General features: G+C 54.6%; 11 protein-coding genes across 11 annotated transcripts; 4 read left to right on the top strand and 7 right to left on the bottom strand.

Annotated features, from left to right (window-relative positions):
- Nucleotides 1-2477: 2477 nt before the first annotated feature.
- CLUP02_03848 (uncharacterized protein) lies at nucleotides 2478-2645 on the bottom strand (the record flags this gene model as incomplete). The annotated part of the gene is made up of 1 exon (XM_049282865.1): nucleotides 2478-2645. One exon carries the CDS (start codon nucleotides 2643-2645, stop codon nucleotides 2478-2480), a length of 168 nt encoding a protein of 55 aa, XP_049140008.1.
- Nucleotides 2646-2741: 96 nt separating this feature from the next.
- CLUP02_03847 (phosphoglycerate mutase) lies at nucleotides 2742-4434 on the bottom strand (the record flags this gene model as incomplete). Its single annotated transcript, XM_049282864.1, has 5 exons — nucleotides 2742-2821; nucleotides 2903-3030; nucleotides 3262-3373; nucleotides 3503-4181; nucleotides 4399-4434. The coding sequence occupies 5 exons, from the start codon at nucleotides 4432-4434 to the stop codon at nucleotides 2742-2744; spliced, it is 1035 nt and encodes a 344-aa protein (XP_049140007.1).
- Nucleotides 4435-4673: 239 nt separating this feature from the next.
- CLUP02_03846 (uncharacterized protein) lies at nucleotides 4674-4808 on the bottom strand (the record flags this gene model as incomplete). Its single annotated transcript, XM_049282863.1, has 1 exon — nucleotides 4674-4808. A coding segment is annotated over one exon (135 nt), but the record flags the coding sequence as incomplete, so codon positions are not given.
- A 1529-nt stretch (nucleotides 4809-6337) lies between these two features.
- On the bottom strand, nucleotides 6338-10320 carry CLUP02_03845 (WD repeat domain-containing protein; the record flags this gene model as incomplete). Its single annotated transcript, XM_049282862.1, has 9 exons — nucleotides 6338-6447; nucleotides 6503-7735; nucleotides 7787-7879; nucleotides 7927-8496; nucleotides 8547-9176; nucleotides 9234-9828; nucleotides 9887-10103; nucleotides 10158-10188; nucleotides 10248-10320. 9 exons carry the CDS (start codon nucleotides 10318-10320, stop codon nucleotides 6338-6340), a joined length of 3552 nt encoding a protein of 1183 aa, XP_049140005.1.
- On the top strand, nucleotides 10303-11481 carry CLUP02_03844 (uncharacterized protein; the record flags this gene model as incomplete). Its single annotated transcript, XM_049282861.1, has 2 exons — nucleotides 10303-10777; nucleotides 10844-11481. Coding segments are annotated over 2 exons (1113 nt in total), but the record flags the coding sequence as incomplete, so codon positions are not given.
- Nucleotides 11482-12184: 703 nt separating this feature from the next.
- Nucleotides 12185-13760, top strand: CLUP02_03843 (uncharacterized protein; the record flags this gene model as incomplete). Its single annotated transcript, XM_049282860.1, has 2 exons — nucleotides 12185-12401; nucleotides 12616-13760. 2 exons carry the CDS (start codon nucleotides 12185-12187, stop codon nucleotides 13758-13760), a joined length of 1362 nt encoding a protein of 453 aa, XP_049140003.1.
- A 376-nt stretch (nucleotides 13761-14136) lies between these two features.
- CLUP02_03842 (Tpt1/KptA family RNA 2'-phosphotransferase) lies at nucleotides 14137-15570 on the bottom strand (the record flags this gene model as incomplete). The annotated part of the gene is made up of 3 exons (XM_049282859.1): nucleotides 14137-14175; nucleotides 14470-14922; nucleotides 15070-15570. The coding sequence occupies 3 exons, from the start codon at nucleotides 15568-15570 to the stop codon at nucleotides 14137-14139; spliced, it is 993 nt and encodes a 330-aa protein (XP_049140002.1).
- Nucleotides 15571-16308: 738 nt separating this feature from the next.
- On the bottom strand, nucleotides 16309-20103 carry CLUP02_03841 (uncharacterized protein; the record flags this gene model as incomplete). Its single annotated transcript, XM_049282858.1, has 2 exons — nucleotides 16309-18321; nucleotides 18589-20103. 2 exons carry the CDS (start codon nucleotides 20101-20103, stop codon nucleotides 16309-16311), a joined length of 3528 nt encoding a protein of 1175 aa, XP_049140001.1.
- A 182-nt stretch (nucleotides 20104-20285) lies between these two features.
- On the bottom strand, nucleotides 20286-22138 carry CLUP02_03840 (uncharacterized protein; the record flags this gene model as incomplete). The annotated part of the gene is made up of 9 exons (XM_049282857.1): nucleotides 20286-20360; nucleotides 20468-20573; nucleotides 20639-20712; nucleotides 20773-20790; nucleotides 20940-21419; nucleotides 21476-21554; nucleotides 21644-21717; nucleotides 21831-21923; nucleotides 21983-22138. The coding sequence occupies 9 exons, from the start codon at nucleotides 22136-22138 to the stop codon at nucleotides 20286-20288; spliced, it is 1155 nt and encodes a 384-aa protein (XP_049140000.1).
- A 99-nt stretch (nucleotides 22139-22237) lies between these two features.
- CLUP02_03839 (uncharacterized protein) lies at nucleotides 22238-23423 on the top strand (the record flags this gene model as incomplete). The annotated part of the gene is made up of 6 exons (XM_049282856.1): nucleotides 22238-22296; nucleotides 22337-22428; nucleotides 22463-22631; nucleotides 22759-22890; nucleotides 22934-23053; nucleotides 23132-23423. The coding sequence occupies 6 exons, from the start codon at nucleotides 22238-22240 to the stop codon at nucleotides 23421-23423; spliced, it is 864 nt and encodes a 287-aa protein (XP_049139999.1).
- A 187-nt stretch (nucleotides 23424-23610) lies between these two features.
- Nucleotides 23611-24887, top strand: CLUP02_03838 (uncharacterized protein; the record flags this gene model as incomplete). The annotated part of the gene is made up of 8 exons (XM_049282855.1): nucleotides 23611-23760; nucleotides 23823-23962; nucleotides 23992-24094; nucleotides 24168-24254; nucleotides 24310-24357; nucleotides 24421-24521; nucleotides 24576-24635; nucleotides 24773-24887. 8 exons carry the CDS (start codon nucleotides 23611-23613, stop codon nucleotides 24885-24887), a joined length of 804 nt encoding a protein of 267 aa, XP_049139998.1.
- Between the last annotated feature and the right edge of the window lie 705 nt (nucleotides 24888-25592).

Genomic DNA, 25592 nt, shown 5'->3' with positions numbered 1-25592 from the left:
AGGTGGAGAACCCGCTGCCACCCGGACTCTCCGCAAGACTCGGTCTATGGTAAGCATAATGCCGTAACGGTCTTCTTGTGTTGACTTGCAGCTCTGCTGCCCACTCATCTGCGAACCTGCTGCCGGCCGGATCACCGTCTGGCCAACCAACGGACCCCAGGTTTCTTATTCCATACAGCCAGAGAGGTATCTCATTACCCTGCCTGTCTCGTCTCGTCTGGACTCTTTACTAGACTCAACTCAAGCTTGCCGTCAAATTCAGGGATCTCCCTCCCTTTGTTAAAGCCACGCGACGATGCCTTGTCGAGTGTGAAATGCAGGAGGGTTCGCCACGCTGCATCTATCGTTCCTTTTTCTCTTTGCAGTTGCCTTTTACCGCTCAAAAGCTCTGACGACTTTGCGACTCGAACCAGCCGAGTCGTTAATGAGAAGACCCTTTGTGCTCCAGAAATACATCTCGAACCCATGTAATTGCTTGATTCTTGTTGGACCACCTTGAATCGCGGGCACGTTTCTGACTTGTTGGAGTTGGTTCTGCAAACCGTCGCATCGGGCAGCTTGCTCATCTCACAGCCTCCTACTCTGCGCCGTAAATCGCCCAACGTGCCACATATGATTGCAGGAGGCCCCTTATGATGCTGGCTCATTTTGAATGGTACTGAAGTTAGAAGATGCGCTTGCCGGTTGATGACAGCATTCGTACTACCCCACGCAAAATGCCTGTATGTAAATCATTTGCGGAGAACGAGCAAAGAAGCCTTGTGAACGGAACGTAAGCCACGAAATATGTGCTAGCAACCTTTATCCGTTGTACCCGGTGTATCCGTCGAAACCTTTGCACTCTCTCCAGTATTCGTATCAGCCCTGGTGCTAATGAGAGGAGCTCCGTGGAGCTATTCGGCCGAAATATTTTGGGTTGCCCGTTTCTGTACGTTGCATACGGTTTTGCCAGCCCAGCGCGTGTTTTGTTGGCAATAATACCACGTCAACCCATTCGCCCTGCGGATGTGTGGCTACCCGCAGTTGTTATTTTCCTGTTTCCTTTTGGAACCTGACCATCAACCTCGTCAAGCCAATACCCGCATTGAAATTCCGAAACAGACAAGCTCGCGGCTGGCTATGGGCCATGATCGACAGAAGCATGCCGCCCGATTAAGAATCCTCTCCTTGGTTAGCACTGTCTGCCGCCTTGGTAACACCCTGAGAGTTTAGCAATTCCCAAGCACGTCACACACCCCTCCATCATCACCTCTTCTGCAGCCGAACCAAGGCTGTACTTTCCTTTCCCTGCAAGAGACACATGCAGACTAAACAATATCGCCATCCCCAGTCGTACACATGGCAATAGACCCTCGAGGCCTGGTCCATGACCGAGCTCTTCACAAGGACGGTGAGCCCTATCCGACCCTCCTATCTCGCGCTGACGCAAAGCTGCCTTTGTCCACCGCTCTTTTGACATATGCGAGATGATCATGAGCTCCTCAAGAACTGCAGCTTGGCGAAATCGATGGTGTTGTGAAGGACTTGAGAGTTGCCGTGGCCACTGGCAGTACGCCCCGTGTACGATGTACTTGCTAGACTCAACAGGAACGCTCCTCGTTGACCAGCTGAGTCAAATAGTGTGAACCTACACCGCTAGGGAGGCCAACTTCGAGCCAGATCCGAAGATGATGCTAGGGGCTCGGCAAGGACACTAGGTGAGCGATTCGGAAGATGCATCCGGCACCGATCGGACCCCACGCAGACGCTAGACTAAACCTTCTACGTAGTACGGAGTAGGAGAATGGTAATTCGAAATCGACCGAAAAGCTGAGCTTGACAATGGCAAGCGGGCGTTTGATGTTGTTGCGTGTCCGTCCTTTGACCGTATCGTGACAGAAAAACGATTGTGCCAAATTTAGAGAGATTGCTTTGTAGGTATGCCTGCGGCAAGGTCTGCCAAGGTCAGTTTTCTTCAGCAAAGCGTCGTACCAGATCTGATACTCATTTCGTTATTGCTATTATTCTGTATGCAAATATCCACTTCCCGGGGCCCAAGCAGGGGCCGAGCAATGAGCGAGCGAGCGAGGCTGCGTAGCCTGGAGGTGGCGGGCACGGAAGCGGACACGGATCCGCGATGTTGAGCTGCACTGTGATAAGGAATCAGCCGATATTCGTGCTCTCGCCAGTAGACCCCGCGCAACCCTTCAGGAGCCAAGATGTCAAGGGATCGAAACCAGATTACCTGTTAGTGAACGGCAGCGGCGAGGCAAGGCGAGGCGAGGCGAGGCGAGACGCAAGATACAGGCACGTCAAGCGTCTTGCATGTGCTCATGACACAGGATAGACATTGAGCACCAATGGCTGCCTCAGATACGAAATTGGATTTCTTCAGCTGAAGGAGCCGATCTCGGTTGACAAAGATCAGACGGTGAAGGTTAGGAGGAGCCATGTGCTTGCGGCGAGATTTCAGGCGCGAATTCGTGTACTGAAGGCATTCAATGGAGAGCAATGGGTGAGCAGTTGAAGTTGAAGAGATGGAACGATGAAATGGTGTGGCAGCTGTAAGATGAAAGTGACAGGGGTCTTTCTGTCATGGATTCGGGGCTAGCCGCTGCGCTGACTGGCTCGCAGATTTGATGGCACCCAGCCCGTGCCAGAGACATGCAGATGATGCATCCCGCAGCAGCTAGGCAAGTCTATCCGGCATTAGCTGCCATCGTATATCGGCCGCAAGGACGGATGGTGCGGATCGGTTTTAGTCAGGCTGGAGGACCTAGAACTTTGTTGCAGCCTTCGACCCTTCTGAGCGACCCGTCGAGGAACTGTCCTTTGTAGAATCCTGAGAATGAAAAGAAGAAAAACTGCAATGCAAATGACGAAGCACGCCGCCAATGAGCCAATTCCTAGAGACGATGATGACCTGCAGCTCTGTGGGGAGAGACCTTGTCAGGTTTCACTTTTCCTTCCACCACCACGCCGAGCGCCACTCCAGCGTCGGCCTGCGAAGAGTTTTCGGCCGTGGAAAAGGACTCGTCGCCAGAGAATCGCCTGTAGATGGTTTCCTCAAGTCAGTATACTTCCGAGGACAGCATCCGAAGATTCTCGGGCGGTGGCAGAGGAATACGGGTAGGGAAAAGAAAAGATAGGGAGGGGCGGCCCCTCGGTGGGTGTCGGGCAAAAGCAAGGGTGAGGGCCGGCCAAGGTCCCATTGGATTGATCTCAGCCAGGGCGGGCGCGCAAGAGTGCGGGTTGGAGCGGGAAGTCCATCTGAGTACTTACCATCCCCTCTCTTCTCCTCCGCTCAGAAAGCTGCAATCGCTGTTGAGCTCACATATCCACCCGCCTGCGACTCCCCGACCATTCCTCCACGACTTGGTATCTGCGATTGGGCCTGTTGGTTCCATTGTCAACCGTGAGCCCCAATAGCCTGATGATGACGTAGGGGTTCGAATCCTACCATCGGTTCCTGGAGTTTTTGCTGAAGAAGAGGGTGATTTTCTCCGGTACATGCTTAATCCACAGGTAAAGGCTCGGAAATCTTCCGCATCAATACTCTCGGGCATTTCGCCAGTAAGGACTCGGCCAAGAGCAATAATCGAGGCAGCGTGGGAGCACAGAATAACTGCACGGTGGCCCTGGGCGTCGCATTGCTCAATGATGGCTTGAACACCAGCAGCGACACGGTCGTGCAATTGAGCGATAGTCTCACCGTTGCGGGCGGGATAGACGCGGCTTTGATACGTGTCATCGATGTGAGGGAACATTGGCTTCAAGACGTCTTTCGAGGCTGGAGTCGGGTGCTCGAATGGAGCGGCGCCATACCATTCGCAGAGGCCGTGTTCGGGACGAATGGTGACAGCATCGGCTTTAGCGCCAACGTCTTTTTCCCGAAGGCGGTTGAGGTTTTCCTGGTTGAGAGTAACAAAGGGCGTGATAGTTTGCAGACAGCGATAGTAGGGGCTGGAATAAACTGCGTCGATTGGAGGCTCAACGGTCAGGAGGTGGGCGCCCAGCTCCTTGGCCTGGTCGACGCCATGGGCAGTCAATTCCGGATCCGCAGGTATACCTGTCGGTGACGGGATGGAGGCCGTGTAGCTTCCCGTGGCAGGGTCGACAAGCCAGTTGGACCGGAACTGAAGAACGCCAAGGCCGTTGTCAGAATGAAGTCTCTTGCTCAAAGCCAGCAGGGCCAGCATCAACTGACAAATTCAAGAGAATTACCCGCGGATCTTTATCAAGTACCAGGGTGTGTGGGTTTGGCGATGAATAGGTTGAAGAAGGTTTCATGAGTGAAACTTTTCCCCAAGCCCTCATCTTCTCAGCCATTCTCGTTCTCGTTGGAACGTTGGTCTCGGAGATGAAGCCGGATACGAAAGGAGACTGGACAGAAACGGGCAGGGGGAAACGGATACTTACTCCATGGCGGGTGATGTAGATTACTTCCAATGACATGTTGGAGACTAAAGAGCAAAGCGGAGCGTCGCAAGTTGTATCCCTGGAAGAGGACCGACCAAATGGGGATAGAAAACGGGTAAGCAACGATGGGGTCGGCCGGGTGTATAGTGTTTGTCGTCGTGTGTCTGGTGTGTGTGTGTGTGTGTACGTGTGCGTGGTGCTTGTTGGTTCCAGGATAAGGTGAGGACCGTGAGGCGTGAGGCAGAACCGGGCAGGGTTCTGTGGCTGTGGGCAGGTCAGTATCCGTATGGAGTCATGGATGTTCGGTGTCTGGTCCAGGTCTCGGTAAATTGGGACAGGATGTGATGGAGGAGCAAGAGGAGTAGGAGAGGTTGGGTGTGCGTACGTCTGAGAGTGTTTGCGTGTGAATGAGTTTCCGTATGCGTGTGTGTGGGATGTGTGCGGGAGAAGACGTGGTGGCGGTTGGTTGAAGATGTCGTTCAACTAAGAGTGCGTAAAGAGCCCGGACCAGTTCCCCGTGCGCTTTGTGTTCCCCCAAACCAACGCAGTCACCCTGCCGAGGCAAATGGGACGGCAAGAGTGACCTGCCACGGGCTGGGAAGGAAGGGACCACTGGGCCAGGGCAGGGCACTCAGGGCAGGCAGGGTAGGGCAGGCAGGGCCAAACCTGGAAAGAGCCTACCTACTCAGACCAAAGTGCCCTGGGAATACATTGGGAATACCTACCCGCTCCTGCTTACCACCCTTACCTGGTTAGAGTGCCTGGGAAGGGGACTCTCGGTGCACCGTGATTACCTTGGTATCGTACGGATAATCAAGTACCTTTCCTAGCGAAGCTACGCCATTGGACACCTTACGCCAGTCCTCCCTAGCTTACCTCACGGGTGCGAAATACAACCACCTAGGTTGCCTTAGGTAAGTGGGGCCCACATCCTTCAGCACCTCATGGCATCCGAACACCCTCACAAGTGACGATCCTCAATGATATCCATCCATCCATCCCTCCACCGCACTACTGCTCAGGCACTCTTCTCCCGGTTCCGCCCCTGCCAGCCCGCGTTCGGGGCAGGTCACATCTCACTTTTACACCCGACACCATTGTCGAGTCCGGTCTGCGGATACTGGGTGACTGGATACGGAACCATGGGCGGCGGCTGCTCAAGGCTTGGGTAGGTAGGCTTGGGGCGACGGATGCCTGCCTGCCACGCACCACCTCACGCACCACGCACTTGTGGGTTGTCAAGAGAATCGACGAGCGTGTCAGGCAGACGACACACATTACGGAGTACCTACACACATCACACATCATCAAAACAGGGTGTGGACAGGCCGCTGACCGGGACACTGCAATGGGCATCACCCGGGAATCCCAACGTAGTATTCCACCGACCGGTCAAAGTCCCCGCAACCTGGAAGATGTGCAGGTGATCGATCAACCTGCAGCACGGGCGCCGAATGTGACAAGTCCAGGCCTCACCGAGTCCCAGCCCAATTCTGCATTCGAATCCGTACAAGGCAATCCAGCGCCAATATCGTGTCGCTATTGGTATTGTCTGTGGCTGTGATTGCACGGAAAGGGGCTGCGGGAGTACTCGATGTGTACCTACACATTCCTTTTCTCACACACACGCACACACTCCCTTGCGGACTACACACACGCTCGCACGCACCGTTGAAGGAAGGCTATGCGGCAACGCATGCTGCTGACCAGGGCCTGGTCAAATCTCCGCAACACCCTTTCCGCACCCGTTGCAGAATGTCAAAGAGTCCAGAATCCATCTGCAAGAGTCCATGAATGCAGATACATAATCATGTCATAAGTATTCCGTCACAACCACCCGACGGGACATAATAAGAAACAACCCCAGCGAAACACGGGGCACATCGTCGTCGGCCGCCCGTCGCCCGTCAGCAGTCATGCTTGCAGTCGGGGCCCTTGTTCATGATGCGCCCTCTCTTCTCCTCTCCTCTCCTCTCCTTGCCTCCTTCCAATCCGCCGCATCCTGACCAAATCCTGATCCCGACTCCATCTCCCCAACCAGGCTGCCCGCTCATAAGTAATCAGTGGTAGTTCAGCTCTGGGTTCGCCCTGAAATTGCATCGACAACGGCACTCGGGTACCGGACACTCAACGTGCCTCGTGAACCACTGCCTCGCATGGTCCAGATGCAGAACGTGTTCGCATTTCAAGCAAAACGTTGGGAAGTTGGCTGCCATCCACCTCTCCGGCTCACCGTTGTGCTCCGGTCGGTCAGACCTCGGAACGCCCACCACCTCAAGACACACAACACACCGCGGCAGATGCCGACCGCAGTTGGGACAGCTGATTCCCGCATTTATGCTCGTCGCCATAAGGGGGTTACGTGAATCAGGCGCCCCAGGCGGCGGTCCCGACCCGACTCCTCCCTGTCCAGCGAGAGTCGTCTCCGCGTCGCAGTACACGCACCGGAGCGCAATCTGGCGCGAGGGCGGCTTGATCGTTGGGCGCCCACCACGCTTGCTCTTCTTCGTGCTCTCCACCTCGAACTTGGTCCTCTGGAGGAAGGCCTTGTGCCGCTGTAGATATGTCCTGTACGCATTCCTCCAAGCCAGGCAACGGTAGTCGTCAATGTAACGTGGCGCACATATCGACATGACTAGCGTCGCCGTCTGGAAGTCGTTGAACTTCTCAACGTATTTGGCGAAAATGTCCACCAGCCTGTCCGTTATGCCCGTGAGAACAATGCCCTCAATATCTCCCGTACTCACAGCCATTGAGACCTGTTCGTTGAGCCACTTGGTGAGTTGCTCGTCGCTAAAGTTCCGCACTGCAACGTAGGCCCGGTCTGACAGGGGCAGGGACTTTTGGTTTGCAATGGCGAACCAGTCTCCCGTGGCAATTAGTGACGAGATTGCCCTTAGATAGGGGTCCGTTTTCGATGCCACGGCCTCGTCGAAATCAAGCTGCTCCTTGTTAAGGTGATGATTGCTCTTTCCGATGAGTTGCAGGGCGAGAGAGACAAATAACAACTCTGGGTGTGTTACGCTCGCCGTCTTCAGAATTCCAATCGCCTCCTGCGTGTTGCCCTTGAAGAGAGCCCGAGCTGCTGCCATCGTGTGTGCCGTTGTCGGATAGTCTTGGCTGGGATCGTGCGTCGCTGCTCCCCTGGCTTCATGTGCCGCCGTATCCCCCCATTCGCAGATATCTAGACACAGCTGTCTGTGGAAAGGCTTCTTGGTGTGGATGCCTTCGTACTTTGGTAGTCGCCGCTTCTTACAAATGCTTCCAATACACTTCTCCCACAACGTCGTTTCGGGGATCGGAGATGCCTCTGGAAGTCTGGATGATGGCTTCCGGCCTGCTACATGTTAGTCACGGATCTGGTGATAGCAGCGGACTCTTTACGGACCCAAATCATCACACCAGATGGTACAGACGCCCATATAACTAAGGTCGAGCGGCGACAACTTCATGCCTCCATCCGCTGCAGCATCTTCGGCGTCTGCTCAGGATTAGCAACAATAACCCTGGTGCGTTCGTCCTGCTCACCTGAAATCCAATCCCACATATACCGCAACCACGGATCATCGGCTACCACGACACGATTGACATTGCAATCGAAAAGGTACTTCTCCTTCGCACGAAGAAGCATGACGTGGTCTAGGAGACACTGTGCCTTCGTCGACAAGTCCTGAGCCTTCAGGGGCAGCGAAAGAAGAGATTCATGCATGTGACGACACGAGACCGGCCCATCGGTAGACAGTGATAACTGGGCGAGCGAGCTGACTGATTCTTCCATGATGGAGCTCTCGCCGCCATTCGCATCTGCTTTCCTTGCCTTCTCCTTAAGTTCCGTTCTCAGAGCTCGCATCTTTTCTGCAGTAGACTTGGACTTATCGATGGGCGACGAGGAGCTGGCATCATTGCCCGTCAACCTACTGTTGAGATCTGCTGCAGAGAACTGTGACTGCAATGTCTGATCCACGATAGTCTGAACATCTGCCTTGTCGGGGCCAAAAATAGGAATGTCGGACAGTGCTTCCTCAACAAACAAGGGACCGAGCATGTCAGAAGACTGGGACGGCTCGAATTCCATAATCTCGTGGTAAGGTCCTCCTTCTGTATGGTGTGAGCGGTCTTTATCTCTCTAAACAGTCTGGCACACGTACCTTCTAGTCCACGATGTGGTGGTTGCCAAGGTGTCAGCTTATACAGATAATCAGAGGTATACGACGGTTGTTCGAGGATCTCAAAGGACCCATTGGCCCGCAAGACGAGGAGACGAGGCTGCAGGACCGAAGAGTCGAGCGTCACCCAGTCAAAAGAGACAATTCTGTCATTCTTCCTGCCGCTATCGCCGTATTGAACATCCATGTCGTGGGATTTGTGGACCTCGAGAAGCTCTGGGCTACCTTCAAGGGCCATGTCGCGATGCGTTATCTCCTTGTTCGTCTCCAAGACCTTGAGCTGGCCGGATCGAGACAGCACAGCCAGGAGACCCCGTCGGTCTCGACAGTAGCGCAATGAACGGACGATGGAGTGCTTGCTTTCGCTCAATGAGGAATCGTCATCCATCTCAACCACTCTGTCGAGTCTCAAGGCTCCACCCCACGGAAGGTCGTCCTCGTCAACGGCGCCCAGATAAGATGGCGAGGCAACTGGACGAGACGTTGCTCGTCTATCCCAAATCATGATGCCAGGTTGATCCAGTGCGGATGATGCGAAGTAGTTCTGGTCAGCGTAATCGATGGCCAGGTTGTTGTTACACTTGGTCTGAAAGGTCACAACAGCGCCAGGTTCTGCAGTCAGATTAAATTAGCAGGTTTCTTCCGACAAATTGTGCGGTTGCTATTTACCTCGCAGGTCATGGATGTGTAGACCTTGGGCTTTGATACCGACCACCAGCGTCTTTGGGTTATCTTCAAAGAATTTAACGCTCGACACTGACACGCTGTGTTCCAGTCGATATGCTGGGTCTGAGAAAGCGTGGAGATCCTTGGGAAAGCCTTTGGCGGCCGTATTCATCGTCGACAACCTGTTTACGTCCCAAATGTGTAGACACTGATCCATGCGCACTCTATCCAAGCCAACTGCAAGAAGACCCTCGGTGTTGAATGCCACCGCCTGACATGTTCTTGTCATTTTGAGGTTCAATTCAATGTAGGCGTTGGAGTTGTCGTCCATCCTGAGCAAGTTGACGACGCCCGTTTGAGTGCCGACGGCCAGGAGACCTGGGACCGTTGGCGACCAGTCATAGGTAGTGAGCGTTGGGAAATCATCGTGCTTTGAAAGTCTTGTGTAATCGAAGCGGTTCCTCTGTGCAAGTCCGGTGGGCTCATATAGCTGCACGACGCGATGTTGCAGGTTTATGTGGATAAAGCTGTCGAAGCCGGGTATCTGCGACCATTTGATCAGTCCAGGCTCCGGACGGTCCATGGCGACCGCACGCGCCTGAATATCGTAATGAGCTCGGCTTTCTCCTTTCTAAGTCGAATAGCGAGAGAGAGACACCTATATCAAGAATGAAAGTCGAAAGAGCGCTCATCCATGAGCTGCCTGGACAAGCCCGTGAGTGATGTGAGCCGTACTGGATGAACTGGTTCGCTATAAGCTGCGCGGTAATGGCGTTTTGCCTGAGAAATTCCGAGATTGTTATGGTACCAACACCGATTAATGAATGATCTTGAAGATGAGGTATGCAAAGACAAGTTCCATGCCAGTAGTCGCTTTCAATCAGGTATCATCTGGAGTCGCTGGAGCTTTGGGTGGAACTACTTTACTTTGAGATCAGTGAGCCGTTGTAATTGGGACCTGTCATTGGCGCGCACAGACCAGTCACATTACCAGTCCCATTTGGGACTGATAAGCACCCCAGGTGGGGTCGGCAACTTCCTTGAGGCCGATAACGAGCCAAATTTTTGAAAGAGAAGTTCGCGATGCCATCGTCAGTTCTTCATCCTCCATACAGCATTCTGGCCGACCTCAACAACCGACCACATCGCAACACCACAATTCAAACATAAATCACGCAGGATATTCACTACACAATCAATAGAAATGGGCACGAAACGAGCGTATTCTGAGGTCGCCGCGGAGGGTACAATCCCGGACGACACCCACGAGCAACAGCAGCAATCGGGCTCGGAAGACGGCGAGCACGAGAACAAGCGGTTCAATACCACCAAGAAGAAGTCTAGGGCGAAAGAGGGCACAACAAACTGGAACAAGACGCGCTCGAGAGATATCAGAAGACTCTTGCAGAGCGGCAAGCAACTGCCCGCTACGAAACGCAATGAGCTGGAACAAGAGCTGGAGGCGCTGCAGGAGAGAGTCGAGGAGCACAACTTCAAGAAGAGGAGAGGCGACATGATTCAGAAGTACCACATGGTTCGATTTTTTGGTTCGTCTTCGTCATTCCTTGCATCAATGTCTATCAGCTAACCCCGTTTCTTTTTTTCCTTTGCAGAACGGAAAAAGGCAGAGAGACTACTGAAGCAGCTCCGCAAGAAGCTCCAGCAATCCGAGGATCCCGAAGAAAAGAAGCGCCTCGAGGCCGAGGCCCACGTGGCCGAAGTCGACGTCGCCTACGCCCGCTTCTTCCCCCTGATGGAGCGCTACGAGAGTCTGTACCCCAACAAGGACAAGAACGCCAAGGAGGAGGGAGACGAGGACAAGGCCGAGGAAGAGCAGCAGCAGCAGAAAGAGCAAGCGGAGGCGGATGCGGATGCAGATGCAGATGCGAAACCCTCCAAGCAACCCAAGGCCCTGCAGTTCCTCCATGCCGAACGACCTAAGATGTGGGCAACGATCGAAAAGGTCCTTCCGGAAGGCGAGGTGGCCCTGTACCGGCTGCGCGATCGCAGGTCACCGGCAGACGGCCCCGCCAAGCGCCAGGCCCGGCCGCAACGGCCCGCGAGACAGACGCAACAGACCCGGCCGCAGAGAGTCAAGGAGGAGGACCCTTGGGTGGCCAGGTCGAAGAAGACGTTCGAGAAGAAGAGGGATCCCAAGCAGCCGATGAACCGGAGGGAGCGCAGGGCGGCTGACAGGAAGGCCCCCGCGAAGGTGGAAGAGGAAGATGACGGCACGGGCTTCTTTGAGTGAGGCTCGGAAAAAGAAAGCAAGCAAGGTGTTGAGTGTTTTGGTAGTCAATAGTATACCCCCCAAAAGTTTTATGGGATCACGTCAATGGAAACCACACTTTGATAATATTGTCAGCTCGAGCACATTTACTGCTCGTCATATCGCGTATTCTACGGCTGCCCAGTGTTAGTTGATACATGTCGTTTGAAAGTCATCTGAAGTCATACTAAACCTGTAGTCTTAACATTAGGTATGCTGAAGACCAGGCTGCAATAATGTTCAAAACAACATCTATGATAGGCGGGTAAAAGACGAATCACGTTCGCCAGATTGATTTGACTTCCATTGCTGGTGCGTCACGGTCGTCACCACGCAGAAGTGGCAGCCTCCTGCAGAACACCGTTTTGGCCCAGCCAAGAGAAGCAGCCACACTGGACAGAGCGGCCAGAAAACGCAACCCCACCAACGTGGTTAACCTTCACCCGCCTCAACCCCTCCGTTTCCTCCTTCTCATACATCAAGAAGAGAACATCTAATGGAATACAACATGATTCTCATTCATGTTCTTCAGCTTTAGATGCCACATAGACATCCTCTCATTTTCACTCATAACCTATCGTCACCCGTGAAACCAAAGACCATAGCACGCACCATAGCCGCAGCCGCAGCAACTTTAACATACGGAAACGCACACTCACACCCACGCGCGCAACATACACACGCAATGGCAGGAGACCCGTCATCAAACGGCACAGCCGTCCAGCGCGTAGACTGGTCGGCCCTCCGAGCCTACATTGCCGGCAAGGAAGCTTTCGAGGCAGAACACGGCCGCCCCGCCCCGCTCACGGATCACGAGGTCTCGGCCATCGCCATCCTCCTCCGTCCGGCCCCGCGACCGGAACCTGACTTGGGTAAAACGAACTGGCTCGGCCTGTTGAATCGTGAGTTGGAGCACTTTTCTTTATACACCATACACTTCTCTTTACAATTCCCTCATTCTCCGCATCGGATCATGTATCTATTCGAGGCTGGGAAAGCAACCTCTTCCCCTTTAACCCCAGAGCATCAGAATTTCTCTTGATCCGAAGCATTAAACCACCTTCATCGAATTTAATATCCTCAAACCCATACTAATCAAATATCCAAAACATGCAGATTTTCAACAGGTCAGAAACCAAAAAGTAACCTTCACCGACGAAGCCCGCCAGGAACAGGGCCTAGGCAAGGCCAAAGAGCTCCGCTGGGCCTGCTCAGCAACGTTTGACAGCACCGGCGACGTCTTCCCCCAGCCGGGCTACGGCATGGACGCCGGCGAAGACGTCTCCCGCGGCGGCGCCGGCCCGTCCTTTCCGGGCAAGAAGGACGCGAAGCAGTGGGCGGCCAAAGCAGCGTGCGAGTGGCTCATTGACAACGGGCACATGATGCCCTCGGGCGACCTGCCAAAGTTTCCCAAGCCGTTTGCCCCGGCTGCTAGTGCTGCCCTCGCTGCCGCCGCTGCTGCTTCCGCCCCAGCTCCAGCTCCAGCTCCTTCTCCCTCTCCTAGTCGTGGCGTCTCGTCCGGGTCAGTCCTACCCTCCAAGAGATCCCCGCCGAGCTCGCCGCCAACAGAAAGCAGTGCCGACGCGTCAAGGAAGAAGCAGGACACAAACCAACCTCCAAAGACATCTCCATCGCTACCAGCTCAGGCACCCAGCACCACCGCAAGCAACAGCACCAGCACCAGCAGCAGTCTTCCCAGTCACCAAGCATCACCTCCCACATCCACTCAACCCTCCAGAGCGCCGAAATCAACCCTCCCCCTCAACGTGACAGCATCACCAACCTCCGCTGCCGCCCAAGACTCGACGACTACATCCACGGCGAGTACACCCTCTCTCGGCGGCACCGGCGTCCCCATCACCGCCGCCGCCGCCGCCGCCACGGCGCAGTCCCAGGTCCCCACGCCTGCCATCTCTCCCGCGCCAACCTCAACACCAGCACGGGTATCAACACCTGCAACGTCAGGGCAAGAGTCGGCAACAGCAACGACATCAGCAGAGAAGCGCGTCCGCGACCTCTGCGCGCAGCTCCACTTCCCCGTGCCGCGGTACGTCTTGACGCCGGACCCAGCGCTCGAGGACTTCTGGGAAGGCCGCGCCGACTTTGACGGCAACCCGCGGATCCCAGACGACCTGGGTACCGTCCGGCGGGTGTTGCCTAAGAAGGCTGCGAGGGAGAGGATGGCGGATGCGATTGTGATTTGGTTGGAGGGGGAGGTCGTGAAGAGGGAGAGGACGGCTAAGCTTCTGCTAGGGAAGTGATTGTATGACGGATAGGGGCGAGGGTTCGGGCGGTTTCATGGAAACTTGAGTGGTGATTATGAGCTTGTAGATGGATTCTTGCGAGTAACCTTTGTGGAAAGGGGGCATGTCAGATATGAGGAGCTTTGAACGCAGAGATACATAGGGGGTCGAGGTTCGTTGGCCAAAAGTATGCCAACAGCACAGCAACAATCGCTTCGCTCTCATGAGACTTGCTAAGGGGAAGTTGTGAAAGGACCGCCAGCTACTCATTTCATAACTTATATCCTTCTTCACGTTTGACTAAAACGAGTAGTCTTACAATGGCCACGGTAGGACGTCTTCTGTACTCGCGGGTCCGGAGGTTCATCAAACTGAGGTTAGTGGGCCGTAGATCCTAAGAGTCCTCCTTTTGCAACTCGCGGAAACCACATGTCTATGCCTAACCCATCTGTCCCTCTGCAATGTATCTAGGACTTTCTTCCGCTTCACCATCACCACCTCAAGCCTTCCCTCCCCTTCTCCCACCACCACCACCCCTCCCGCCTCTCCCCTTCCCAGGCGGCGCCCTCATCCTCAACCCCTCAGGCAACTCCCCAACCTTCTCCCCATCCCTCCAAAGCACACCAACCCCGCTCCCCTCGTCCCTCGCAACAACCTCCCTAAACAACCGGCACGGCACAACCCCCTCCCCATCCCCCTCCGTCAACACGACCCCGTTCTCACTCACCCACCACTTAACCCCCTCCTCCTCCCTCAACGCCCTCTCGACATCAACATACACCAACACCTCGGCATCCTTCCTCATCCCGCTGACGACGCCCTTCTCATCGCCGGGTAACCCCGTCGCAAAGTGGACCTGGTTCCGCCCCATCCTCTTCAACCCGCCCGACGCCTCAATCTGCTTCCAATACGCAAAGTACGTCCCGTGCACCACCACCGCCGGCACGTTGCCCGCCTCGAGCGTGAGGGGGGTCAGCAGGCCCGCCGACTCGACTTTGATACTGTGGCCCTGGTTCGCGCGGATCAGCCAGTCCGAGGGCTCGGTCGATAGCTCCGCGCTCGTCTCCGCCGTCGCCGTGGGGTTGAGTTTGAGTGCGAAGCGCTGCTTGTCCGACGTCGTGACCGCGGCTTGGATGTCGGAAAAGGTTACCTTGAGAGACTTGATGGGTCCGTATGCGAGCTTTTGGTATCCTCGTTAGTAGCTGTTGATGAGTTTGACCATGAGACGGGAGAACCATCATGTCTACCCTCCAAGAAGACAAATTCTTCCCTGATACTTATCATCTCTCATTTATGAAAAGGGAAGTTAGAATCCTTCAAGACTCACCACCTTGTCCAGAGGCGCATACCCGCCCTCGTCAAGCTTGAGACCCGCGTTCTCAGCCTGGTGCCTCAAAAGCTTCGAAAGCGCCTTGGAAACCAACACCTCCCTCGGCTGACCCCCTCCCCGACCACCGCCGCCTCCCCTTCCGCCTCTGCGTCCTCCTCCCCCTCTCTTCTGTTGCTGCGCACTGTCGCCAGCCGCGGGGGCAGTCTCTTCAAATTGGTCGGCCATTTCTCCGTTTTTCTGGGCCCACGGTGATCTAAAGTGAGCCGGAAACAAAATTGAACCGGTGAACCTTTGAGGTTCAAAAGTCGTCTTCCACCTGGTGTAATTTCTGGTGTTCCCTCTCGCGGTCGAGGAAGGTGGTGCAAGTGGGGTCCGCGACTGAGTAGCAAACGTCGCTGAGGAGCGCAAACTCGGCGGTCTCCTTGAACTGAAGCCGCGAGAAGCGAGCTGTTTGATTCGTCTGGAAGAAGATGAAGATCCAATGAGGCGGTTTGGCATGTGTGAAGACGTTGGATGAGAAGGAAGCGTGTAAGACGTCTTATGTATAAAACCTCAGTGTATGCAGGTAAGGTCGGTCGATGTGTGAAGTCGGAGTTGGGTTGGGCCCAAGACCCGCTTAAAAAAACAGCCCTCCTTTCCATGGTGAGTGGCTCATCCAATGAACAAAGCCCCCCTTCACCTGTCAAACATACTTTCACTTCCTTTTGGTCTCGTCGCCGGTGAGTCAACTTGTCAGCTCAACTGACTGCCTCTCAATACAACGGATGCAATGGCGGCCTCGGACGCTCACGCATAAGGGCCCTGGCGTGTTTATGGCTGGTCCGCTGGCGATATGACCAAACTCAAAGGCGTCCCAGATGTACATACTCACAGTTGCATGGAATCTACATCCTACCTTATGCGCAAAACGTCACATCTCTTACAACATCACGTAGTCTCAAGCTGAGAAAAAAAAATTGACCAAACAAGTCAGAAGCATCCTATGCTTCTGTCCTTGACCTTTTGTTTCCTATGGACTGCCCGATATACAAATGCTCTACTCCAGCCTGTTTTTTTTTAACGGGAAAGGCGGATCCCAAGAAATCAATCGGCCTTCCCTCGTGGATTGTCATACAAGTACAGAGTAACCGCTGCCGAGCCCATGCGGTGTTACCATATGCAAAACAAGAATGACGCCAGCGTGAGAATAAGACATCTATGATACATTCATCCGTGTGACTGTGATTCGTAAAGACGTTATCGGTAACTGCCCGACTGAGCAGCCGTTGATGAATTCGTTATCGTGCTGTCGCGATTCGGTCTGCGGCTAATGCTGCTAGCCCGGTTCAGCAACGAAGTGTGACTGAGAGAAAAGTGTCGCGGCTGCGCAACAACCTGTTGCGGCCGTTCTTCGGTGACTTTCTCAGCCGACGAAGGTTGTTCGCGTTCTGGAGTTCTTTCCAGATATCGGCGCGTCGCCAGCGATGGTGTGGAAGGCGCAACCAGCCGAGAAGTGATAGAGGAAGCTCCGAACCGTCTGCGAGGCAGGGCAGAAGAAGCTGGTGATGAGAGTTCGTTGGAGTTGGTGTTTGAGAGGTAGGTATGAGAGACTGCGCGGGCCGGTGTGGTGAGCTCTGTAGCAGCGCGGGACGGGGCGCGAAATCTAGATTCATCTTCGTCTTCGCCGCCCACAGTTCCCCTGCGTGAGCGAAGAAGTGACGTTTGACGTCCATTCTCGCGGCCTGCTGCTTCGCGTGAATCCTCCGGCTCCTCTGTGCCTGCTCGTCGGGTCCTCAGCATAGAAGACCTGCGGCCATCCTCAGGCTCTTCGGTAACAGCACGGCGCGACCGGCCAATGAACAAGGATGACTTTCGGTTCGCCATTTTGCTGCTGTCGCCGGGGGTACTAGGAATGGTGCCGGGTGGAAGGGCAAACCTGGGACTGGGGAGCGAAACCGGGTTAAGCATGGTGTTGCGCCTCTCTTCGTATTTTGAGAGGGCCCTCGGGCTCGTGACCGTGGTAGCATTGGCCTTCGGGAGAGTCTGCTGCTCGGCGGACGTTATGCTAGGACGTCGCTGGCCAGATGATCCGCCGGTGAAGGTCTTGTTGATAGTTGGTGTGACTGGTGTCGTCGTTTCCTTTGGTGTAGGAACGTTGACTTGGAGAGTCTTGTTGCCAGCCGCTTCTTCGCTCAATGCCAGGACTAACTCTGTAAGGCTTCGGCAGATGCTGTCAGCCTTGCGTCGCAATTGACGATCCGTCAGGCTGGTGCCGACGCCAATTGTGCTGGCACCGCTGGAGATGGGCCCGGGCTGACCTGCCGTCCCCATCATGTTGGCCAGTGCCAGGGCGTCTGTTGCTGCCACCTCGAGTGCCTCGGCCACCTCTTCACTAAGGAATGGCTTGGACTTATTGACAGCAGAAAGAAGGATGGGTTGCTGGACCTCGCGTTGTGAAGACGTCGTGCTAATGGCGTCGGTGTGGGGATGCTGGCTTTCGGAAGCTCGTTTCGGCGAGGTGGACATGGTCGTGTTGGTTGCGGTCGGCGGGCGATCGTCTGAGGCTCTTGACATTGCGGCGCCCGACGTCTTGGGTAACTTGCCGGTCAATTCCAGGCGATGGATACGGGACTTGAGATCATCCAATTCATCCCACACTGTCGACGGTGCGTTTGTCGATGCTGTCGCCGTCGATTCGGTTCCCTCGACTGTCGTTGCTGCGTCTTGGTGCGTTTCGGTGCGTGGTGCTTCTATCGATTTAGGAACCAATGGCGAAGAGTTATACGTACGCGTTTGGCCATATGACAAGTTGGATTGTCTGTACGCCGAGCTGCGCGCAGAGTAGCCGGTGTTGCTGTCTGTCAAAGAAGGCCTTCTCCGTGCATATGGAGAGTTCTCTCCCATCGGATCCTGAAAGGTAAAGGACCGGGGTGTGTTGACGGTTGAGCGAGACGAAGATTGATGGAATGTCTTTACGCGACCAAGGTCTTCGCCGGGATGCGCGGATGAAGGCCGGTCTCGGGTCAAAGGCGATCGGTACGCCAACGCGCGAGCCATTGGGTCAGCAGCGCTGTCGTCCTCTGACGATTGGCGTATTCTCTTCTTGGAGGTTTCTTGTTGATCGGACAGACGGCGACTGATTTGGGGTGGGGATACAGGATGATGATAAGACAATGGAACAGCAGCGGAGAGGGGTCGGCGATGCGAAGATCTTGCGACACGGGCCTGTTGTTCATCGTCAGTAAGCTCACGTTCATCCATGGCGAAACTCTATCAACATATCCAGTACGCCAGGATTAGCGTCACCGGAGCGTGGGAAATGAAGCAGCGCTAGAGAGGTGGTGGACTATCATATCCAAAAGGGGAATTTGAATAGGAAAATGTGGGAAGAGCGGGAAGATCAAGCAAAAAGATACGGGAAGACGGCTTGATATCGTGGCGAACAGACGCCAGCCATCGCAGGGCACGGCCGTTTGCATCGCGCTAACATATTTCCCGAAACAACAACGCAAACCCATGAAAGATGGCTAAACTTACTATGGCACTTGGCTGCTCCGCTGGCGCAACCTCTTTAGAGCCACGGCGCGTTGGTTCCTGTCTGGCGATTTTCATAAAGACGTCACCGGTCGTGTCGTCGGCGTCGGCTGACAACGGCGGTGTCATTTGCGAATAGTCATCGTCGCGTCGTCCTTCAAGGGCGCGCAGAGTGCGGTCGCGCTGATTGGAGTCGGCGTACTCGTCGCCAAAGTCAAAAGAGCGCATGGTGGAGGTGCTACTGTCAAGTCCCAGACTTCGACGAGACCCGGATGAGCGAAAGGAACGGATGGGAGCCACGCGCACCGAGGTGGTCGGGGTGCTGGCGGTGGTGGCTTTGAAGGATACGGGGGGTCGCGAGGCTATCGACTTTCGTTTTTCATCTGTCGGGCTTGCGTTCTCCAAAGTCTTTGGCAGTATCAGCTCACGCTGTCCCTTGGCCCAGTCCTTTGTTGTTTTGTCGCCTTGGGGTTGAGCGACGTCGTCGGGAGTGTCGGGGGCTTGCGAGTGATCGGTATCTGCGGATGGTGACTCGCTATCGGTCGCATTCGACTCGCGGGATCGGTATGCAGCCGCACGTCGAGTTTGCAGTCGGGAGAGAGGGGCAGCAGGTGTCTTGAGATCTGCGACGTTGCTGTGGGATGAGATGGACTGCACGATGACGGGGCGGTCGGGATAAGACGCGGGCCGTCTTGGTGAGGTGGCTGAAGCTGCAGGGGTGGACTGGGTAGCAACCTGATACGTTGATGCGCGGGAACGAGGGCTGAGTTTTGGAGGCGACTCGGGCAGTTCGTGGATAGGACTCGAAATCCGAGGTGAGAGCTGGGACAATTGGCGATGGGAGGGACGCCGATCGTGTAGTCGAAGTGAAGTCGAGTGGGTGTTTTGGGGTGGGATGTTGTTTTCCGGGTCGACGTTGTGTTGTTGTGGCTGCTGGTGGTGCAGCTGCAAGTCTGACGTTGTTGGCAGGGTGGTGGGAGAGGCGGTGTCAGTGTCGGTGGTTATGCCAATGCCAATGTCAGTGTCAGTGAGGGCGCCTGTGTCGGTGAAAGTGATTGTGTCGGTGGCAGTGCCAATCGCAGGTGCCGAGTGAAATTCGTTGGATGTTGGAGTCGATTTAGGCGAGACAGGCGACGGCGGGATGTGGTGCAGTAGTGAGGGGAGCACTAGGCGTGGGGATTGGTATTGCTTGTGTAAGTCGGCGAATCGAAAAGCGGGAAGCTTGGACGAGTTGTGGCTCAGCCGATGTGCGTGATAAGGTGAAGAAGGTGAATTTGCTGAAGATGTCGCAGAAAGTGAGGGAGTATGGAATGCAACAGCACTTTGCGAAGAGAATGAGGATGAAGGAGACGCGGACGCGGACGCGGATGCGGATACCGTAGCAGAAGAGAGCTGTGTGGGATTCAGAGTCGGGGCATGGCCCGCAGCTTCGAAACCACCATCTGCTGGTACTGGTGCTGCTGTTGCGGGTGCGGGTGCGGGTGCTGGTGCTGGCGGTGCTGCTGTGGCCGTGGCCATGTTCGCGTCGGGGGGGGGGGGGGGGGGGGGCGCGTCGGCCCCGGGGGGGGGTGGGGGGGGGGGGGGGGGGGGGGGGGGGGGGGGGGGGGGGGGGGGGGGGGGGGGGGGGGGGGGGGGGCGGTGGGGGGGGGGGGGGGGGGGGGGGGGAGCTGTTAGGGGTCGGGTGGTGCCTCTGCTCTCTCTCAGTCAGGAAATCCAGGTTCGGGGTCCGCTTTCAATTCGCTTCGGTCGCTGCGCCTGCGAGTCTGGCCGGGCTCCTTTGTTTTTCTTCCCCTTCTTTTTTTTCGTCCTCGCCCTCTTTTTTTTTTTCGTCAGTTTCCCTGGGCCGGGGGTGAGCTCTTTGCGCTGTTTGTCTCTGACTGACCCCAGTCCACCAGAGTCGAGGGCCAGTTCCTATGGGAATCCACCCCGTCCAATGAGCAACCGGTCGCGTTCTGTGGCTCACGGGTCGATTAGTGGTGTGTGCACGCCTGCAGGCGTTTGTTTGCTGATAAGCGTTATCGTTATTTCTTTTTTTTCGTCTCCCAACGGTTACTCTTTTTTGTGGTTCTGCGATGCTGCAGATTTTGTGACTCTGGGATGTTCGTTGTTGCTGTCCCCTCTGGGCCTCTAGCGGTTCGTGCGTGTGTCTAATTTCCAGATGTCGAAGCAACCTTTCTCCCCTGCCACGTCTTGCTGGTTCTCCTCCTGGTGAAGTCGTGTGTAGGTAGTTTCGCGGGCAGTATGAGTAGATCGTTGCTCTCGTTAATTAGCAATTAGCAGTTGATGTACTACAATGTGTATGTTCCGATCGTCCATCAGGTGTTCGTTCGGATGATTTGGATGGGCGTATGCACGTCGGCGTCTAGCGGGAAGTGTCTCACTGGCTCGTCGGGTGATACGTGGGAGTAGTGTGCGAGTGTGCGAATTAGCGGCGTGGGAGCTTTGCGGTATTCGTGAGTTGCAAGTGGGAGAGCAGATGCATGCGACGTGTGCGTGTGCGTGTGTTTTATTAGAAGTTGTCGCTGTTGTCGAAGAGTAGGAAATCCAAGGAGTGTTTGGTGGTGGACGCCCGGCGTTCTCGATGCGATGGACAACTCAGTTGTGTGTGGGAAAGGGTGGAATTGGACGAAAATGAGTGAGCGATGGGGCTGGTGGCAGAAGGAGCGGAGGAGGCAGATGGCAGACGGCAGAGAGCGTTGTGAGAGCGGGAGCTCGAAATTAGTATTAGAATCGGCAGGAAGGAGCGTCGTGAACAAGTCCAGTGCGAATGCGGATCGAGGAAGCAGGAAGGAGGGGTGTGAAAGCAACGGCTTCCTCGCCTGGTGTCTTGTTTTCTGGTGTGTGGTGTGTGGTTTTTGCCTCAAAAGGTTAAGTCTGGCCCAATCCAGACAGTCGGATAGACAAATGGGAGAAGGAAAGTTGCAGTCGATTCGGGGACTGGACGGGACAAGAAGAAGATGGGACAGAAGCTAAAAAAGGGCAAAGGTAAAAATGGAAGTCAGATCAGAAAGAAAGAGGAAGTTTGGTCATGGATCGTCGTCTACCTTACCTGACTGACTACATGTTTTTCCCACTCACACCTCCTTCCTGCTCCTCTTCTTCCTTTGCTCTTTCTGTCGTCTTCTCTGCCTTCTGCGGGGAGAGAGAGAAACAGACCCGGCAAAGCAAGGTACCTCAGGTATCTCGTCGGCCACCGCAACTTTACTTTACTTTACCTTACCTTGCCATCTGGCATCATCCAGTACCTGGTATCCAGGTTGCGTGCTCCAGATACCCGTCTGTACGAACGGGTATGGATGTGGATATGGATGCCTCATCCCATCACTTTCAACCTGCAGCTACAAGACCTGAACAGCTCGGACCTCTTCTCAAGTCCCTCCGGTACCTCTACCCGTACACTGGTATCCCACTCTACTGGAAACCTCAACTGGCCTGTGGATAATGCTGCGTACCTTGAGTACTTACAAATACGTATTTGTTCGTCCGTTCCCATTTGATCATGTCCCTTCTGTTCTTGCCGACTGGGTGACAATATTCTTCGGGGGCCTGCCATTTACGACAGATTCTTGCGGAAAGAGTGAACAGCTAAGACCGGAACCTCCCGTTTAACGATACATCTATTCGCACCTCATTACAGTCACACCTCTTCAAGATGCAAAGCAAAGCGTGTTTCGTACTTCGATCTAGCATAGCAGATACTACCGCTCATTTGTAACTCTGTTCAACCTCGTCTCAAACTTTCTGCTTCTAGATGCTACGGATACTACCCTCTCGAAGACCTGGCATACAGCAAGTACAGCACATTTTACCTCGTCACAATTCCACGCCTGCCCCGGTTCCTGAGTCCTGAGTCCTGACTGATGCCCATGTGCTTCAGGCTTCAGCCGTGATCCTCGCCTGACGACCCCGGCCACCAAAAGCGACATACATATCAACCGCATCCACAATGCACCACTTCAACGCGGCAGACAACCATCCAGAAGCCGCCAGCAGATGGGTTTCGTGGATCCCTATGGCGGGCCGTATGCGCTCCCGCCACCTCTCCGGTAAACCTGTCCCTCTGATTTCGTTGCCGAGCAGTGAAATGGGTCGAGGCACTAATCATCAACACACCGCCCTCTTCCCTCACTCCGCTTAACCTCGACATCCACCAGCCATAGATTTTGTTTATAGACCCATGGACAGGCACTGTCAGGAGTACGGAATACTGGCACCATATTTCTACTTCACGGCGTACTCCGTACGTATGATCCAGATCTTCAGCCGCGACTGCTTCGACTGCTTCTCATCATCTCTAAAGATATCGTATGCTCGAAACCTGGGTTCTCCCTCTCTCTCCCTCTCACAGGTACGGATACCAGACAGACCAAAGGCCCCGAGTCCCGCCGTTGAGAAAACAAAAAGGCCAAGACCATTTTGGTGGAGATGCCGCAGGGAAGTCCAGCACCTTAATCAGGACAAATGAGCTGTGAGGACAGGGATTTGCGGCTCTCGGGCAACAAGCCTCCAGGGGTCTTTGATGTCACTCACAGCTCGACCGTTCGAGGTGGCTGGTTGGCCCAGCTGAAATAGGGGATGGCTCCTCGACCGGTTCCAAGCCAGCCTCTAGCTTCGGTCAAACCATCGCTGACGGTCGTCTTAGCGTTTCTCAACTTCAGCTGCAAACCAAGCCAAAGAGGTCACGGGCTTTGGACTCGTGCCTGTCTCAAACATGGAACATCGATGCTGCAGCGCTGCTACTCTGTCCGTACTGCTCCAAGATTCCGAGTCGCAGAATCTGGATCCTGTCTACTCCGTACCAATCTTTGTATAAGAGCAGGAGAAAACACTCGCAATAGAGAGCTGAGTATAACGCTGGCAGAATTTGCAAACCCTTCTCAACGGCCGGCAAGATAGGGGGATCGAGATAGGTAATTTGTGCCAAATTCGATCGAAAGAACATAGGCATTCCGAGGCATGAGGCGGCACTCCACTCGTTTATGGCTAGGTATACGAAGAATAGTCACATCGGGCTCGTCTCTTGAGATGATCTACCCGTATGAACAGACAACAGACGAAACCTCGCTGCCAAATCTTTTGGATTCACACTCGGACTCGTGGGGGCACGACGGCTGCAAATGCAGACGTCTGATTGACAGCTGCCTGCCAAAGGGTGCCTCTGTCATTTTGCGCTCAGTGCTCCCCAACTAATTTCTGTTTCCTCCAAGCTAGTCGGCACCAATGCAACATGGGACGAGGCTCGAGCTCCTCCTCGCAATCCACCTGCGACGGCGCCGACCTGTCACTTTGCAGTTTTCCACTTCCTCGAGATCCGAGTCCTCGACTCCTCGCCACGGCAGAGAAATGACATTACGGAATGCAGACCCCCGGATATGCAGTCACAAGGGGTCTGCAGGTCATCACCAGTGACTTGACTCCCAACATGCAGGAGGAGCGAAACACCCGCCACTGTGTTATCCGCGCCAACGCGCAGCCAGTTTTATTCTTTGTTCTTTGTGCTACCACTCGAGTGCTTGCAGCCTCTCTGACGGCCTTTCTTCTTGACTAATTGTTGCTGCTGGGGAGGTGTCCAAATGGCATAGTTGGCTTCCACGCAAAGCAAACATGGATTCAACCTGGGTGATATTTGCTGTCCCTATGAGATGGAGACGCTAGCGATGCCGATCACCGTCAAACCGGGGCTCGACGACCAGGATACTAGAATGAGACTTCGATGAGGTGCAGAATGCCAGCCACGCAAAGCTCAAGCAGGAAACGCAATACCGCTCGCCCGTTCGTATATCTGAACTGGATACGGATACAGCTAGGGCGATCAACTAATTTCCTAGGTTCAAGAACTTTGAAGTACTGAGTCGTGTGAAAGATCGGCTGCAATATCACATTCTAGAGAAAGTCGGTTTCCTGTGGCTCCAAAGCCACATCGCACTCCGCATCGAGTGTGTCTCAACCTTCCAACCACATCAAACGAGACATGCATTGCATTTCTTCAGTCGTGCGACACTAAACCAAACCATGCTCTCTAAACTATTTCTGCTACCACCCAAGAAGCAGTGATAGAACTTAACAAATGCATCAGCACGCATGTCCCATCACTTCTTCGGCCAAAGATTATTCTACCTTCACCATCGCCAGGGTCCTAAAAGTAATTTGAGCGGCTACCGCTGTCCGCGGCATTCCACGGTCACAGCGGATACATTGCCTTCTCCCGACCATATTCTGACATCGAAAGGAAGAGCCTTGCCGTAGTGGTGTATTGCCCCTTTACACTGCTTGAAAAGAAAGTTTCCCTTTGCTTGTCATAACACGCAGGGGTGCACTTGATCGTCGCTAATGAGCATCACATATCGACATAGAATCACTTGGGTCGTTTGGCGATCCTCTCCCTTGGGTTCGAAACCAGCAGCACAACAAGAACACTATGGGCCCATCAGCCGCGTTCGCAATGGCCCGGGGACAGTTCGTATCTAGCAAGGAAACTGATGTCGGGTTCTTCCTCCTCTCGTACGGATACGAGCAGGGATACTTGCAGCCGCACGGTCTTCCCGCCTGATGGTTGCGCGTCAGCAAAATGAGTTGGAAGTTCAATGAAGTCGGGAAGACCTGTGAATAAGCTCACCTAGCGGTCTTTGACGAAGCGGGTGCTTGAACAGAGCGCAGTCTTTTTTTATGTATCCAAGTCTGATGGGCGTCAGATTCCAGTAAGCCCTAGTTGAGAATAGACCCCGGAACACTTCGGTAAACGTTCCGGTGAACATGGACAACCTCACATATAGTCGGCAAACATATCCCGAGGAAAGGCAGTCACGGCCGAAGAGTGGCTATGGCCTGATAACGCTAGCCAGCGTCCACGGATCTCGAATGCGCGGAACCAAACGAAACATTTATGTGGTCCTCCTATATCTCTTGAGTCGTATGTCTGGAGGCGGGCACTCTGGACGAACCACGGGTTCGATCTCACGGTTAAGAATTCAGCTTGTTTGAGGCTTGCATGGCCGGGCATCTTCCCC

Source organism: Colletotrichum lupini, chromosome 2 (genome assembly GCF_023278565.1).
Source record: "Colletotrichum lupini chromosome 2, complete sequence".
In the NCBI taxonomy this organism is placed as follows: Eukaryota; Fungi; Ascomycota; class Sordariomycetes; order Glomerellales; family Glomerellaceae; genus Colletotrichum; species Colletotrichum lupini.
This window is presented reverse-complemented; position numbering and strand designations above follow the sequence as displayed.